Source organism: Pinus tabuliformis, chromosome X (assembly GCF_031772625.1).
Source record: "Pinus tabuliformis cultivar Carrire ecotype Pingquan chromosome X, CPIR1, whole genome shotgun sequence".
Lineage (NCBI taxonomy): Eukaryota > Viridiplantae > Streptophyta > Pinopsida > Pinales > Pinaceae > Pinus > Pinus tabuliformis.
The window spans coordinates 1,342,410,470-1,342,429,235 of NC_142308.1; the positions used below are offsets into that span (position 1 = coordinate 1,342,410,470).

The 18,766-nt window shown below is 34.9% G+C and overlaps 1 protein-coding gene across 2 annotated transcripts; it reads right to left on the reverse strand.

The window, feature by feature from the left end:
- Positions 1 to 2,377: 2,377 nt before the first annotated feature.
- On the reverse strand, positions 2,378 to 5,717 carry LOC149145033 (uncharacterized). Of its 2 annotated transcripts, none has more exons than XM_089449549.1 (4): positions 5,403 to 5,717; positions 5,223 to 5,304; positions 2,770 to 2,835; positions 2,378 to 2,582 (listed from the first exon to the last, which is right to left on the reverse strand). In XM_089449549.1, exons 1-4 carry the CDS (start codon positions 5,705 to 5,707, stop codon positions 2,448 to 2,450), a joined length of 588 nt encoding a protein of 195 aa, XP_089305675.1. In that variant the 5' UTR covers positions 5,708 to 5,717; the 3' UTR covers positions 2,378 to 2,447. The 2 variants fall into 2 exon arrangements, with proteins under 2 accessions (XP_089305675.1, XP_089305674.1); XM_089449548.1 differs by having other exon boundaries at positions 2,378 to 2,639.
- Positions 5,718 to 18,766: the final 13,049 nt, after the last annotated feature.

The following is an 18,766-nucleotide window of genomic DNA, read 5'->3' on the forward strand; positions in this document are numbered from 1 at the left end:
CAAAAATTGGTATTGCAACAGAGTCTTCTCACTAATAATCGATGGTCGCTCTTAAGACGTAACCCCCAAAACGCCCTCGGATTCCCTCCTCTCCCATTTCATCTTCAATCTTGTTTCTTAATATCAAGAATGAGTTTTTGTAACTGATGCGTAACTTTTAAAATTACTATTTCATAACTGATCGATTTACCTTGAGTTATTTACGAGAGGGATATGACAGTTTGCAAGTCATGAGATTCAATTATTAAAATAGATCTAAATTGATTTCGTTTCAATATAAAGTGAAAAAAGTTTAAAAACACTTATAAATATATAATATATATTTAAAAATATATATATAATTTTTTTTAAACATAAATTGGAGAGAAATTTATGTACACATTATAATAGATTTAATAAAAACTAATATTAAACTAGCTAAGATCCATCTTAATTTGGGATCTACTACTAGTTGCAAGGGATCAAATCTCTTTTCACTCTCAATGAGGTTCGCAAGTCATTAGATTCACTTATTAAAAGAATCTAAACTAATTTAATTAATTTTCAAGCAAAAACTTGTGTATTTATTGATTATAACTAATTTTTTTATAAAAAAGTAGATTATTATTATTATCTAATTTAGTGATTTAATTGCTAAATTTATTAAAACATACATATTCTATCTTTCTGATTCACTTATTAAAAGAATCTAAACTAATTTAATTAATTTTCAAGCAAGAACTTGTGTGTTTATTGATTATAACTAACTAGATTATTATTATTATCTAATTTAGTAATTTAATTGCTAAATTTATTAAAACATACATATTCCATCTTTCTGATTTTAAACCTAACATACATATTCCATCTTTCTGATTTTAAACCTAACATTTTTTTAAGGGAAAATATATGCTTTGACGATTAAAACTACTCAAAATATATAATTTAAAACTAAATTTATAATAATTATTTTTAATATTATTCTAAATAAATACTTTTATAAAATTAATAAAAAGATTATTTATCTATATATCGTATAGAATCCGAAACCTTTTGTTCTTGTATTTCTAATAACAAAATATAAAAGAGTCACTTAGTCATGGAACGAATACACGTAAAGATTCTTTTAGTCATTGAACGAATACACGTAAAAGATCATTTATTACTTTAATGGCAATATAAAATCTAATTGGTTTTTTCTATTTAGAAGCAATATTGAATCCAAACTGTCCTTTTAAAAGATAATATTCAGGGAGCAAAATAGAGTAATGAATATATTTTATTTAAATATTGTATAATATTAGTTATTGTTCGTTGGATAAAGAGGTATTTTTTAATCTGGTATGATAGTTTTGTTGTGATGTCAAATAAATATTTTTATTTTTATTTTGATTTTGATTTGAAAAAAAAATAAAAATTAATTTTAATTATAAAGTTAAATTAAATTATAAAATTAATTTAATTTATTAATTCATAGTATTTGTTATAATAAAGTTTATTTAAATGTTTGATAAAATTTATTATAGATAGGAGTTGATCTTTTTAGCATTTAGTAGATTTAGATTTAAGATGAATTCAGGTTAGTTAATTTAGAGTAGTGCAGGGTGGAATAGAACCCACCTTTTGTTGGTAAAGGAGGAATTGATCCATTATGTTAATATAATAAATTTAAAAAATGAGGAGACTAAATTTTTATGTTGTTGTTTCCACCTTTTGTTGGTAAAGGAGGAATTGATCCATTATGTTAATATAATAAATTTAAAAAATGAGGAGACTAAATTTTTATGTTGTTGTTTTGGGTATATTTTTTGATTGATTTTATTGGAAATTTAGTAAATAAACCTAACAACCTGATCGTGGTAAACAAATGTTTATCCATTATATTAGCACTTTTAAAAATTAGGAAAATGATAAATTTGTATATTTGTTTTTTGGGTATATTTTTTATTAATTTTGTTTAAAATTAAAGATGTCTTTCAATCTTAATTTTAAGTTATTTAATTTATACATCACAGTACTTCAAAAATCAAGTCTTTTAAAACCTTGAATTTGTTTATAAAGTCAAATATATATTTTAAATATAAAAAAACACAACATCCACAATTCTTTTAAAACCTTGAATTTGTTTATAAAGTCAAAAATATATTTTAAATATAAAAAAACACAATAACATCCACAATTCTTTTACTAAATTTGCCCCCAAAAAACAAAAAATCACAACCTCAAATTTCAAATAATTAAATTATGCGATGATTTTAATTCTTATACACTAAAACCAAACCATGTGCTTATGTGTATCAAGATTACAAGTATAATGAAAAAGTGCATAAACCATTCCCAAAGATTGACTAACCTGAATGGCTAGAGAGCCTGGCCCCGTAGGATATTAGACAGACTGTCGTCGAATGGTTTTATTACTCTCCGACAACAGAAATCCATGTTTACCCGCTTTAATGGAAAGCCCAGGATTATCTAAGTTCCTGACTTCTATTATTTCCAATAATATACATCAAGAATGTCTGGCTAATAAGACTTGGAAGGAAACCATAAAAATTAAGTTGAAGAGAAAGGTGTTGATTTTCACAAAGAAGCTGAAGCTGAAGCTGCTCAAAAAATGTAAAAGTTGTACGGATCAGTGAGTCAAAGTTTGAAGCAATCATCTGAAATCAGGATTAGAAAAACTCCAAAATCATGGCCCAATTCAAACACAAATTTCATAGATTACGTCAAGAAAAAAGCCAATAACCAAATACTGTGGGATTTTTCCCTAAGAAATGAGGACCTACTTACAGTGAAGGAGATGAGTCCCGCTCCAAATCGTGTCAATAACCTCCCCAAATACAGGAATGAAGCACCCTGAAACAATATAGAACCAAAAGGATTCATCGAAGCTCTGGAAGTGTAAGAACAATCCCCGTCCTTTAAAACATAATTCACAATTTTATCCGATCTTCATATAATTCATAATTCACAAAGTAAGGATATAATATGTAACAACGGTTAGCAACCAAGAAGACCGACCATAATCAGATTTTTAATTCTCGCATGAAACTTAGGGCAAGGCAGGTCAAACAGCTCAATATTAAGAATGCAATTATAATAGGACATGAGAAGCAAAAAAAAAACTAGCTTAAATTAGGACATGAGAAGGGAAAAAAAAAACTAGCTTAAATTAGGATGTAGATCAAAGTGATTGGAAAATGCAGTATCAGATATTGATATTGATTACAGTACTCATGCAGTATCATGACCAAATTGATATCGGTAATGCCTATTTAAGGCGACCATACCCATGGTAAATGCTCACAACTGGCATTTGAAACACAGATTTTCATAGATCAGTGAGTGCTCCCATTCGTACTCTTAAATCATCGTAGCTAAGCTTTTTGTAACATCTAAATAAACAGAGGACCATCAAGTATTCCCCTATGTCTTTTATAATTTTAAATCAATAGTTGTTAATTAATTATCACATATTCTTTCAAGATTATATAAGCCTTTCTTGAAATGACTGCAACATACCAAAAGTGCTGAAAAATGTTGTTGTGTTTACACCATATATGGTGTTGATGCTGTTTAATTTCATACATTCTTGTCTAGATGCCGAGTGACTTCTATGTAAATATAACTGCAGATTCCATGTTCTTTTCTCTCCTCAATCTTCTAAAACCATGCTATTCAGAAACAAAGTCCCAACATGATCAAGGATTTTTCAAGGCCATAAATAAAATTCTTACAAATAAAGTCAACAACTAAAGAAGAGAGAGCCTTTGTTTTTTCCTTACTTATTATATTTTATCAAGTGTATTGATAGAGGCCATATCCACAGAATTTCACTATGATGGTAGATAAACAAATTTTTTTTAAAGCAAGTCATGCAAAAATTCAAAGAAGTGTCTACCTTTGAAAGGAAATTTCAGAAACCCAGAATAAGATACAGAAAGAGTAGATGGGGAGAAACAATATATCCCAAATACAAATATGTTATATGGAACTGTCTTTTACGGTTTAAGGAAAAACTGAAATACAAGCGGGCAGGAGGCTAGCTTTACACTGTGTGAACTCTTAAAAAAATAACAGTCAGAGATTAGTATTATAGAGAGAAAGACCTGAGACTTGAACAAAGGATGTATCAAGGCTTTCCGTGACAAACCCTAAGCAAGTATAATAACCTCTTCTGTGACAATAGTTTCCAGAAGACTGCTTGAGTTTAAGGGCCGAGCCAACTCTACAAGATAGCAGAGTATTACGAACACTAAACAGATACCTATCCGGATAAGATAATTAAAGATTCACAAAATCAACTCCTGAGGAAACAAGCGCGGAACTAAAACGACTCGGTAACAGCAGTGCATAACCAGTAATTACTGGCGTCTCATTAACAGGGAAAGAAGTTGTACATATTAACCGGAAGACTCGGAAGGATCGAGGGTCGACAACCCATAACCTGGAACCGATTCGGCCCAAAACGATCAGGAGATCACATTTGCATTTGATCCGACAAATACAAGAAACTTTATGAACCCCTTGTAGTAAGGGAAACCCTCAGCATCGAAGGAAGAAAACATATAACACTCTCACATGAAACTTTAACTGATGTGAAACAGCAGCAAAATAAAAGAGTACTTAGTATTCAGAATGGTGAACCCGTAACAAATTGATTCTTTCAGTCAAGTAGCTTAAATGAAGCTTATTGGTATTCTTTAACATCAAATTTTCTATTCTCGGCACAGGATTAATATCAAATAAGGTAATCATACAATTATATCAGAGTACAAATAATGCACCAGACTAGGCATAGACTAGGCATAGTGTTGAATTAAGCAAGCAAAAACCCTTGGTTGCACGCCTAAAATAGGAAACCGTGCTATACAAAAACAGAGTGCATTTCTTAGATAATTTAACATCTCCGTGTACCAAACAGTAAACTTAGTAACAAGCGGAGCTAACCAGACCTAACCCCTTCCTGAAGGGATTGCAAGGTCTGCCCGGAAAACGGACTTAAACTAAGAGCTCAGGAATCAGTTTACAGATACCTCAATGGGCATTAGACTCCTTAGATTTAAATGTCAGCCGCATCCTTCAATACAACGGGAAAGAGTACCCAGCAACAGCGCAGAGCTGTCCGAACTTCACCACTTCCCACACATTCAACTTTGGAAATCTAAGAGCTAACAGGCAGAATGCCTTAAGAGACGAACCATCCAGTTCCAAGCAACCAAGAAACCGCGGTAGTTGCTTACCCGAGAAATGGCGAGCGGAGGAATTTGGCTGGAAGCACAGTTCTCTGCTTTGAAAAGTAGCCCGGATCCTCTGGAGAAGAACCTGTAGAAATCACCACAGCTGCTTAGCGATGAGAAAGGGAAACGATGAAAACAACAAAAAGAAACTGTACCTAAGGTCAATCAACTTAACTGGGTTACCTTGCCTTCACCAGGAAGTTGCAGCGCGGGGGTAAACCTGTGACCTTGCAGTGGAGTCCACGCATCGAGTCCCCGGCCCTGAGCCGAAGGCAGAACCAGCGCCACGGAAGGCACGGAGAAAGGCAGAACGGAGTCCGGGACGAAGATCGGAAATGAGACCAAGCAGCCGAGAGATAGCTTGAACCCGACTTAAGACAAACTCTGACCGTAGGATGCAACGCTGAGTTCGATGAGCTTAACTGTTGCTCGTGCCACGTACCACAGCAGAGCAGGACACTAAATACATAATCGGTAAAAATCTTCATAAGAGATAAGGTAGATAGCTGGGTAAAGAAGGGAGATGACAACTGTAAACCACACACGCTGTGTATATGCAGTGATCAATCAGTGAAGCTTGACACAAGCAACTAACATGTATTAATTGAGATTAATTATATTAAAAATGTTATCTTTGGTACTATTTTTATTTTTTATTTTTTTTCTCTTAAAACAAATATATTACCGAATCAAAATTAAAAATGTTATCTTTGGTACTACATTAAATAACGTTAGTCAATTATGATATAAAATTACTTCAATGACATGGTATCTAACATATGTAAACATAATAGAACATCTTAATCATAATTCATTGTTTATAATATCTTATCAACTCAGGAAAAATCATAAATTGTAATACAAACTTAGTATAAATTATAAATCATATTATGAATTTAGTTAAACAAAAAGGCATCTATAATATATCATAACAAGTTGTACAATATAAACATTATTGTAAAACATATCAAAAGAAAGATCTTCTAGATCACATCAAAACATTTTTAACACATACATTTCTAACACATTAAAAAGATGGTAGTCTAAAAATGCAGTAAATTGACCCATAAAACAATGTAATTTTCCAACAATTTTTTTTTTTTTCAAAGAAAAAGCAGTATGGTATTTATATTATGTCAAAAACAGTTCTGTATTTACAGAAATATGGAGAGCGTATTGTCCTAGATATGGGTTCAAGATTTTGAGTGTCTTTGGGGATTTTGATGGTGTTAAATTCATTGGAATTCAAACATTCTTACCATCAAATATTCTTACCATCAAACCAACTAGTAGTCCACACAAATCACCCCATCCCTAAAAAAACTTCTAGTAGTCCACACAAATCACCCCATCAAATTATTCAGTAGTCCACAGAAATCACCCCATCCCTTAAAAACTTCTAGTAGTCCACAGAAATCACCCCATCAAATTATTCAGTAGTCCACACACAAATCACCCCCATTATGACCCTAATTGCAATTTGTATCATTGCAACTCCCAAACTGCAAAATAAATCGCAGGAGGGGCCGCTTCCGTCGGTGATAAACAGTAAAGCCAGCCCACCCAAACACAAACCGACTGAAAAGATCAGCCGAGTCCGCCATGTGAAACCGGGGGGTGGAAGCAGCTCCAATATCTTCTTAATGGCGGCTTTCCTGATCTCTTTCATCAACTCATGAGCCATCTCCCGCAAGAGACTATTAACGGCTTCTTTCAAACCTGCAAACATTTATTCATGCAATGGAAAGCATACCTCAACACTACCACTTCGAGCCTCTTTATACCACATTCCTAAGATGGATATTCGAGCAAGGAAAGACTGATTAATACAGCAATGGAAAAAGAGATACGAAGACTAAGCAAAAAGAGATACTGATTAATACAGCCAAGGAAAGACTGATTAATATAGCAATGGAAAAAGAGATACGAAGACTAAGCAAAAAGAGAGACTTCAACCGACTTGAAAGATGATTGTAGCTGTTCATTTTTATTTTGGTTCTTTAATGTTTTGGTAAATTTAAAATTATAATACACTACCACTTCGAGCCTCTTTATACCACATTCCTAAGATGGATATTCGAGCCAAGGAAAGACTGATTAATACAGCAATGGAAAAAGAGATATTTTGGTTCTTTAATGTTTTGGTAAATTTAAAATTATAATACACTACCACTTCGAGCCTCTTTATACCACATTCCTGAGATGGATATTCGAGCCAAGGAAAGACGGATTAATACAGCCAAGGAAAGACTGATTAATACAGCAATGGAAAAAGAGATACTGATATTCGAGCCAAGGAAAGACTGATTAATACAGCCAAGGAAAGACTGATTAACACAGCAATGGAAAAAGAGATACTGATATTCGAGCCAAGGAAAGACTGATTAAAACAGCCAAGGAAAGATTGATTAATACAGCAATGGAAAAAGAGATACTGATATTCGAGCCAAGGAAAAACTGATTAACACAGCAATGGAAAAAGAGATACTGATATTCGAGCCAAGGAAAGACTGATTAATACCGCCAAGGAAAGACTGATTAACACAGATTAATACAGCCAAGGAAAGACTGATTAACACAGCAATGGAAAAAGAGATACTGATATTCGAGCCAAGGAAAGACGGATTAAAACAGCCAAGGAAAGATTGATTAATACAGCAATGGAAAAAGAGATACTGATATTCGAGCCAAGGAAAGACTGATTAACACAGCAATGGAAAAAGAGATACTGATGTTCGAGCCAAGGAAAGACTGATTAATACCGCCAAGGAAAGACTGATTAACACAGATTAATACAGCCAAGGAAAGACTGATTAACACAGCAATGGAAAAAGAGATACTGATATTCGAGCCAAGGAAAGACTGATTAATACAGCCAAGGAAAGACTGATTAACACAGCAATGGAAAAAGAGATACGAAGACTAAGCAAAAAGAGATACCATGAATTTTGTAATAATTATGCAGAAAGATAGAATATGGAAAAAGAGATACGAAGACTAAGCAAAAAGAGATACCATGAATTTTGTAATAATTATGCAGAAAGATAGAAAATGGAAAAAGAGATACGAAGACTAAGCTAAAAGAGATACCATGAATTTTGTAATAATTATGCAGAAAGATAGAATATGTATGTCTTAATAAATTTAGAAGGATAGAATATGTATGTCTTAATAAATTTAGCAATTAAATCACTAAATTGGATAATAATCTATTTTTTATAATAATAAAAAAATTAGTTATAATCAATAAATACAAGTTTTTGCTTGAAAATTAATTAAATCAGTTTAGATTTTTTTAATAAGAGAATTTCATGACTTGCAAACCTCATTGAGAGTGAAAAGAAATTTGATCCCTTGCAACTAGTAGTAGATCCCAAATTAAGATGGATCTTGGCTAGTTTAATATTAATTTTTATTAAATCTATTATAATGTGTACATAAATTGCTCTCCATTTTATGTTTAAAAAAAATTATAATTTTTTTTAAATATGTATTATATATTCAAAAATGTTTTTAAACTTTTTTCACTCTATATTGAAAGGAAATCAATTTAGATCTATTTTAATAACTGAATCTCATGACTTGCAAACCTCATTGAGAGTGAAAAGAGATTTGATCCTTTGCAACTAGTAGTAGATCCCCAATTAAGATAGATATTGGCAAGTTTAATATTAATTTTTATTAAAGCTATTATAATATGTATACATAAATCGCTCTCCTTTTAATGTTTTAAAAAAAAATTATAAACTTTTTTAAAATATATCTTTATATATTCAAAAATGCTTTTAATTTTTTTTTCACTCCATATTGAAACAAAATCTCATAGAATTTTCTTTAAAATATATATTTATATATTCAAAAATATTTTAAATAATTTTTATTGATTTAAAATGTGGAATATTTCTCATATATATAATTATGTAACATTGAATTTAAAGTGGTATTTTAACATTTTAACATTTTAATATTTTTTTGAGTATATTCTTTAACTTATTTAACTTATTGTTAAAATTGAGATCACATTTAAATTAATGTTTAAACACACAAAATTAATTAAACTTTTTCTCAGTAATGACGACTTATTGACTTATAATATCTTAGACAATATTTGAAAAAAACAACACAAAATTTAATTTAAAAAAAAGTCAACACATTCATAATGAGATAATCTATATGTGGTATATTAATTTTGAACTCTATGACTTAGGGTTTTGCATGAAGAATTCATACTTGGAGAAGCTCCTCATCGTTTGAAAGCAAGATCGCTCATAGTGGAAAACAATGCTGGGAAGAGGTTCTCAGAGAGCTTCTTGTGGAAAATAATGGTGGAAAGAGTTTCTGGGATGACTAGATGTTGATTATTGAGAGCTTCCCAAATATAATATTATGAGGATGACGATAGTTGTAACACATCTTACTACATAAAAAAATCTTTAAATATATATATGTTTAAACAATTATTACTCAATTCTGTAACTTTAATGTTAAATCTTATATGTTTAAGCTATAATGTGAACATAGATATGTGATTGGGAATATCGATGAGTTTGGAAGATGATTAACTCGGATCTAGATTATATGGTTGATTACGTGTTGTATTGGCTTGACTCCACTTGGCACCTCCTTGAGAGTTGTGATAGTTCTCTCCCCTAGCACATGGGATTCGAATTAATGTCGAGGTAATGGATGCTAAGGTTTTATCGGTGAATCCATTTGGCTTAGAGATTCATAACCTGTCGTCTTTAGGCGAGCTTCTGGTGATAAGATAAGGTTATCAGTTAATCCTTAGCTTCTTTTCCTATTTCCTCCTTTACCACGATGTGCATCCATTGATAGTAAGGATGTTGCAGGTATGCTCCGTGGAGGTTGTCTCATTTTCTCCCTCGGTCAAGGTGTCAGTACGAGGACGGTCTTCTGCGAGAGAAATTCAGGTTTTCCCTGTCACTGTGGATTAACTATTTGAGGTATTTTTTGATATTGGTTTAATGCTTACATTTGTGTTATTAGGTCCTCAGACCTTCCTTAACTGGAATGATTCTCCTCAGGTAATCTAGAGTTAATGATTTATATTTATATTATTGTGAAAGGTTATGAATCTGGAGCTCTAACCCTCTGGATGGTCTCACAGGTAACCCTCTCTCCTTACTATTGGAGCATAATCACTCTTGGAACGTAACAGAACATAGGTAGCCTAACAGCGTGCCTTCTGTTATGCCTCCAGTTTGGTCTGTTAAGAACCCTGACGACATTGATCTGGATATTCATACTTAGCTGTTGTATAATGGCTAGATTAATTAAGGGTTTGTATAGTTTGTGGTGGGAGCGTTTGTTGGCTCTCAGCGCGGCCAAACCCTCACCGCATTACCAACAGTTCCTATATTTATCGATTGGATTAATATTATGAGGCTTAGACTTTCTATAATGTTTCTTTTTGGTTATAGCGGATCTGCAGTTTGGCTGCGCGATACCTTATTGTATAAACTCCTCTTTTTTTATAGTAAATGAATTTTATGACATACTATGCTTGACTTGATGATGCTTTGTTTTCGCATTTAAAATTTACCATTTCCAAAGGCTTGTTTCTAAATTGTTGTTACGACTTATTGAGTCTCGCCCCTTTTCTTCAGAATAGGCAGAGATTAGAAACGTTCCTTACCGATTTCCTCAATTTTGTATATATACTCATTTATTTGCGTTAACATTTAGATGGAACAACATGTGAGTTCATACTGAAGGTCGTTCATGCGTTTGGGGAAATTTTGTTGGTATTTATATTCTTTGATGGTTTTCTCCGCTAAATGCATTATGTTTTAAATGCTCTACTTCGATAGTAGATGTTTGGTAAATAATAGGAGGAGTCAGAGTTAAGCCCATAATCTCAGAATTATAGTGAACATAATTTCACGTTTTAGAACTAAAATGAATTTATACTTCATTGTCAGGTTTTTGACTTTCTCTGCGATAATTATAGACATTATTGTTCTCTAGTTCTATACTTTTGTGGACAGTTAATTACAGCTTTCAGATCTATATATCGATACTAACAAAGTTTGTATAATTCCTACATCTGTCAATGACATTGTATTGTCTTCATCAGACTTAGAAATCGTAACCCTGTATTGCTTTACCCATAATGTAATGCTAGGAAAGAATAATGTACTAAAACCTTTCTATAATAGATATAGCAGAATATATGGAAATATTAATCATAACAGTGATTATCTATCTTAAATACAATAGAGAATATTGATAGACTTAAAACTCCGTTCCTAATTAAATATGTTTTTCCAGCTGTCAAGTAATAAGAATAGAGTTTGGTTACTTATCTGTTTATGATTATTTTAGAACTATGCAAATACTATTCTTTCTGGAAGGTCTCACCACCCAGCCATGGACTTGGCAATTACATCCAATGTCCCCCTTCGAGCACTTCCTACTCCTGACAGTCACTAGACTTAACACAGTCTGGTATTTTGGGCCTCAGGACTATTGTCCAGCCTCAAGTCACACACCAATTCGATTATTTGCCATAGTTTTGTTTTCCCATTGGTTATTCCTACCCAGCTCAAGGAAAATCCAAGCAGCCCCTCCTACTTCTTTTCCCCTCCTTTTGGGGAAGAGGGATGGCAAATGTTTCTAATTGTTCAAGGAGTTATTGTAACTATTTCCATTCAGTTTTACTTAATCAAACATTATTCAATTTCTTTAAACAAAATATCATGATGTTTTGGCTTTTCTAGCCTTAATTTTTTAACAGCTATGTTAAATAATTTTGCATAAAACTTGGTAAAAACAAAAGTAAATATTGTGCAACAAATGTGTTACATCTCTCCCCCCTTATGAGGGACACCGTCCCCGATGTTCTTCTAAGAAAATAATGTCGGATAGTCCTACAGCATGATCTCCTCTTCTTCCCAAGTGGCCTCCTCCGGGCCAAAGTGCTTCCATTGCACTTTAACCTGGGGGATGGTTTGCTTTCATAAGGTGGTTTCTCTCCGATCTAGAATATGAACAGGCTCTACTAGGAACTCTCCCTCGTGCTTGACCTGCACAATTTACAATTGGCTATTATAATTGCACCAAACAACAATTTAATGTCACATATTCATTTATTTTATTACCTGTATATTTTCCCTGTTAATTATATGTTGAGGGTTATATACATATTTTTTTAGCAATGATACATAGAAAACATTGTGAACCCAGATGTGGCAAGGGAGTGCTAATTTGTATGCCACTGGTCCAATTTGTTCCAGCATTTGGAACGGTCCACAATACCGGGGTGCTAGCTTGGTGCAACCATCCCATTGTAAGGTGCTTTTTCGGGGTTTAAATTTGAAGTATACATGATCCCCTAACTATAATTCTTTATGAGTCCTCTTTTTATCAACATAAACCTTTTGCCTATCCTAAGCGGCCTTTAATTTCTAGCTAACCTTTTTCATTGTGGCCTCCATTTCACCTAACATATCAGGACCCAATGCTAACTTATATCCAGGTTATTCCAGTCCGTGGGTACCCGACACTTCTTTCCATACAACACCTCAAAAGGGCTCATGCCCAAAGATTCGTGATAGCCATTGTGATACGCAAACTCCACTAAATGAAGGTATTCCTCCCACTTGTGTGGTTGTTGCATAATGAACATCCTTAACATGTCTTCTAGGACTTGATTCACTCGTTCTGTTTGGCCATATGTTTGTGGATGGTAGGTGGTATTGAATTGAATCTGGGTACCCGATCCAGCGAAGAGGGTTTCCCAAAATTCGGATGTAAATTTTACATCCCTGTCGGAAATTACTACCCAGGGTATTCCATGTAATCCAAAGATTTCCCTCATGAATATGTCTGCAATTTCTACAGTCTTGTAGGTGGATTTCACAGGTACAAAATGGGTTGTTTTGCTTAGCTTGTCCACTACCACCATAATTGATTCATGATTCTTTTTAGTGCAGGGTAGTCCTATAATAAAATCTAGAGTGATCGTCTCCCATTTCCATTCAGGAATGGGTAACGATTGCAATAGACCAATGGGATGTTGATGATTTGCCTTCACCAACTGACACTCTAGACACTTTGATAAGTATTTCGCAACATCCTTTCTTAAACCTGGCCATAAATAACTTCTCCAGATAGTTGTCAAAAGTTTTTGGTATACTGGGTGAGCGGCATAAGGCTTCCTGTGAAATTCATCCAGTAATAATTGCTTGATAGAATTTTGGTTGGGAATATAAATCTTGTTTCTGAATGTTAACAATTCGTCAGAAGTTATATCATAGTCAGATTGTTTTCCCTTTTTCCGATCCTCTGCTGCTTGCTGCGAAAGAAAAGTGTATTCAGGGTCCTTGAGGGATGCTTCCCTAATAATTTCAAGAAGGTTAGATTGTATTTGACTGAGTTGTATTTCATAGATGCAATTCATTTTCCTGGTTAATGTGTCGGCCACTCGATTTTATTTTCCTTTAAGGTGCTTCATTTTGAAGTCGAATTTGCTCAAAAATGTGGTCCACTTGGCCTGCCGAGCATTTAAACTTGATTGATTAAAAAAAAAAATTAAACTGCTATGATCAGTTAACAACATAAATTTCTTTCCTAGAAGGTAGTGCCACCACATTTTAAGTGCATGCACTACTGCGGTTAACTCTAGATCATAAGCATAGTACCGATGCTCATAGTATTTCAATTTATGTGATTCATACGCTATGACCTTTCCTTCTTGAGTTAATACACCACCAACCCCTTCTTTACTTGCATCTGTGCATACTAGGAATGATTTTTCTGGATATGCTACCTTTAATATTGGTGTAATGTTAAGCAATTACTTCAGCTGCTCAAAACTTTGCTGGCATTCTGCTGTCCAACGAAAGGCACACCCCTTTTTCTGTAGCGAGGTCATAGGAAAGGCTATCTTTGAAATTTTTTTAGTGAATCGACTGTAATATCCTGCCACGCCCAAAAAAGATCTAATATCTGCAACATTTTTTGGGGCTGTCCATTCCATTATAGTTTTGATATTTTCTGGATCTAATGATATACCCTTAGCTGATATAACATGGCTTAAGTACTGAATCTTGTCCTTGTAAAAATCGCACTTGCCATACTTAGCATACAACTGATTGTCTCGCAAAATCTGCAAAACTATTCTTAAGTGCTTTTCATGCTCTTCCTAATTTTTTGAATAAATTAATATATCGTCAATAAAAATCAGCACAAATTTATCTAGGAAAGGCTGAAATATGTTGTGCATCAGGCTCATGAATGTGGCTGGGGCATTGGTAAGACTGAAAGGCAGTACTACGAACTCGTAATGACCGTAACGAGTTCGAAAGGCAGTTTTACAAATGTCCTCATCCTTTATTCGGATCTGGTGGTAACCGGATCTTAGATCAATCTTAGAGAATGTGTTTCCCCCCTGCACTTGATCAAATAAGTCGTCAATACAAGGTAAAGGATATCTATTTTTGACGGTAAGTTTGTTTAGCTGATGATAGTCAATGCATAATCTTAAAGTCCCATCCTTTTTTCAAACAAACAACATAGGGGCTCCCCATGGCGATACACTAGGGCGAATGTACCCTTTGTCTAAAAGTTCATGAAGCTACATTTTGAGTTCTGTTAACTCAAGGACGCTCATGCGATAAGGAGATTTTGAAACAGGCACTGCTCAAGGTATGATTTCGATGGTAAAATCGATATCACGTCTAGGTGGCAACCCAGGAATAGTTTCAAGAAACACATCCACAAAATCATGAATTATAGGAATATTTTCTAATGAAGTCATTTTGTTTTTTTCATTAGAGTATCCTACTTAGACAGCGTAAATCTCGTAGCCTTTTCTAATGAATTTCCCAAGCTGCTTAACAATAATGGGGCGTAACTTCATGCTTTTCTTGATTCCTTCAATTTCCTTCCCTTGCCCTGACTCTATAATGTAGTTCACAGATTTCTATTTACAATCCACTGAGGACCAACGTCCTTCTAACCAATCCATTCCCATTAATACATCATAGGAAACTAAGGGCAATATATTTAGATTAACATGAATGAGCTGCCCTGAAACTGAGAGTGAGCAATTTTCTATTTCAGTAGAAACCTTTCTCTTAGCTCTGGTGGCTAGTAGAACTAGCCAAGATTTCTTAAATTTGCTGGTTGGCAGCTGACATTTTTCTACCACCTTGGGACTAATATAACTTAGACTAGCACCCGGATCAAATAAAACATAAACGGGTTGATCAACAATCATAATTTCGCACTCGATCATGGTGGGCTAGTATTCTGCTTGATGGTCGTCCAAAGCGGCATTAATTCTGGGTGTACTCCTTACTATATCTCAACCTCTGGAGGCTTCTTGCACATTGAAAAGTTTTTATGTTCAAGCTTTGTGCGGGAAATTCTTATAATAATGGGGTTCCCCACATCCCCAGCATTGCAAAGGTGGTTTTGGCGATTGATAAGTTGCAGGCTTATTAATTCCCTCTGTCTGTTTGCTTTCGGGGTATGCTAGAAACTTGGGCGGATTCTTGGTAAATTTCCCAAAGGTTCTTTGCTGATTATTCTGACCATTTCCTACTTTTTGTGGTCTGTTTGGGGGTAAATTCCTCATTCTTCTGCCTAAAGCTCCTTTGGGTGCTTCACTTTTCTGTTTCATCTGCTGGTAACAGATACAAGCTTTTCACACCACATCGTCCATCAATCTAGGATAGTCAAATTCTAACTTTTCCTTCATAAAATTGGGCAAACTGCTAATAAACCGCTAAATTTTTTCTTTTTCCTCCTACATGTATGGGACATATCGTAACAAGGAGGTGAATCGCTTCACATATTCGTCCATAGTCAAGGTTCCCAACCTTAGCTCATGGAACTCCTTTTCTTTTTCGTCATAATAATGCTCAGTCAAGTATTTATCCTTAAAATGTTTCTGGAATTCTTGCCACGTCACTTGTTCTTCATCAATGTTTATCACTGTTTTGATTTCTTCCCACCAGAGAGTGGCCTTTCCCCGTAACTTGTAAACTGCTAATCGTGCCTTGAGTTTGTTGTTGGAAATAATACTGAGAGGGGGGGGGGTGAATCAGTATTATCAGAATTATAAAACTTTTTCAATGCTCAGAAACATATACGCTACTTTCGTTAAGTGAACCAGCGTGTACACGCAACTGTGAATAAAGAAAACAGCGTATAACTAGAAATCTTATAATTCAGTCAGTTTATCTTCAGTTAAGTGCATGAGGACATTATTCACCATATTAAGAGTAAACAGATGCAGTAGAACAGATCACACAGAAACCACACACATGAACACCAGGATATAAGGTGGAAACCCAATGTGGGTGAAAACCACCTGCTGCAAGTCGTCTCTATCTTTCTTTAATATGAAACTTCAGTTTACAATCTTTTTGTACTGGTGCAGCCTTATACCAGTACGCAGGCTACAACCTGCAGAAAGCTACAACCTTCTCTCGTTCTCCAAACTTCCTTGGAAGGGAGCTCCAACCCCCTTTGCTCTTGTACTAGCTAAGATACTAGTACGTAGGTGCTGACCTACAATCTTCTTTCTTTCAGGTACCACCTTTCATACATTTTCAGACTGGATATTCCTGAAGCACAACATTACAATCTGTAGACCACAATTCATTCAACTTTCACAACAGATCATTGAAGCATAAAACAACCAATACTAGCATCATCAAACTTTGAATCACTGAACCACTGAACCCTGTCAATCACCAGTTACCAGAACACAGAGCAGACTACAGAACTCTGCAATAACAGTCAGACCCAACTGTAACTCAAAAATCAAGCTCCAAAATATATACGCTACTTCAATGAGAGAAACCCGCGTATACACGCGCTTTTACCGAAGCCAACCTGCGTACAGATCTAAAAATAAATTCTATCAACTTGCAGCTGTACCAGACATCAGTTAGACCCAGAACATAACATTGCGTCAGTATGCAGATCTAGAAATACGCATAATCAACCATATCATAATAGAGCATTTCAAATCATTAGATCCTGATCTATCCTTTAGATCTAGTCTTTCATCAACCGAAGTGATCTCTCCTTAGCTTAGATCAAGCAACCCAGAACCTGCACCAGATCTCTTTCTTCTTCAGATATTCAAGCCTTTACTGGATGATTTGCCTAATGATCTTCTCCTCCTTATATAGCCTTAGGCCTTGCTCAATACCAAGGGCCAAACCATAGAAATCCAATACCATCAACTTAGAAACTAGGGATCAACACGTCTGTCGAGATACTTTGGTCCAAATACATAGGCTCAAGTACCGAGGACTAACTACCATGGACCAAAGGGAAGCTTCCCGACATATACGCACTTTTCTGTTCATATATCTGCGTGCATACGCGCCTCCGTATATATATATCCTGTGTATACGCGACTTAGTATGCACATATACTGCGTGTATACGCAGCTTGGACTTGATTAACCGGCGTATATTAGATTTCTCTTTATTCTGTAGTCTGAACGAAGATCTGTCATCAAAGAGAGTTGCCATCAAGGACAATACCTGTATCAAAACGCCACTCCTGTGCCAAAATGCCAACAATCTCCCCCTTTGGACTTGATGGCAACCTCAAGATCCTTAGAATCATTCTCCCCCTTTGTCATCAAGGGCAAAGGGCTATGCTCCCCCCGAGTACATGCTGATACCTCTGCTTGACTGTGCTGAATCATGCTCCCCCTGACTGTAGGCCAGATCTGCAAAAGATGTTCTTCAACAAGAACCAAGACTTCAACACCATAAGGAACCTTCCTATCACCAAAAGACTCAATACATACATCCATACTCCCTACCAAGATGGAACACATCAGAAACAACCAATTATATTACATCAATCATCCCAGGCATAGTGGGGAAACCAACATAGGCCGTTACATGGCCTTGACATCATAAAAGATATATCACAAAAGAGATACATGACATAGAGACGACAGATCTAGACCAAGACTTATGAAAGTCACCAGCAGCATCTGATAAACATCTTTTAGATCAGCAACCAGGATTTCTTTCTGAGCTCCTTCTCCTGAAACCAATAACCAAAACATCTAAATGCCAACAATGCTTTATGAGACTTTTAAGCTGCTCCCCCTAAACCTGTGCCTGCTGCACCTCCTGAGACTGTGTCTGAAGGATTCTGACATACCCATCTCAGACCTTTTCAAACCAGAGTTTGCCCTTGCTGCTCAGAACTCCATATACGCGATTTATCCTGCACAAAACAGCGTATGGATGCGGATATACTCTCTGCAACAAGCGGACACCATACACGCGACTTTCCCAGCATAAATCCACGTGTATACGTGTATATACCTTTCGTAACTTGCATATACCAACTTTTTTGTAGAACAGACAAGCTTCAACAGCAGGATGAAGCATCAACTACTCCCAGCTTTTGTCTGAGATATTCAAAAGTTTCCCTGGGCAGTGGTTTTGTGAGAATATCAGCAACTTGTTCCTTAGAAGGAACATACTCCAACTTGACCTTCTGCTCAAGCACTTGTTCCCGGAGAAAATGGTACTTGA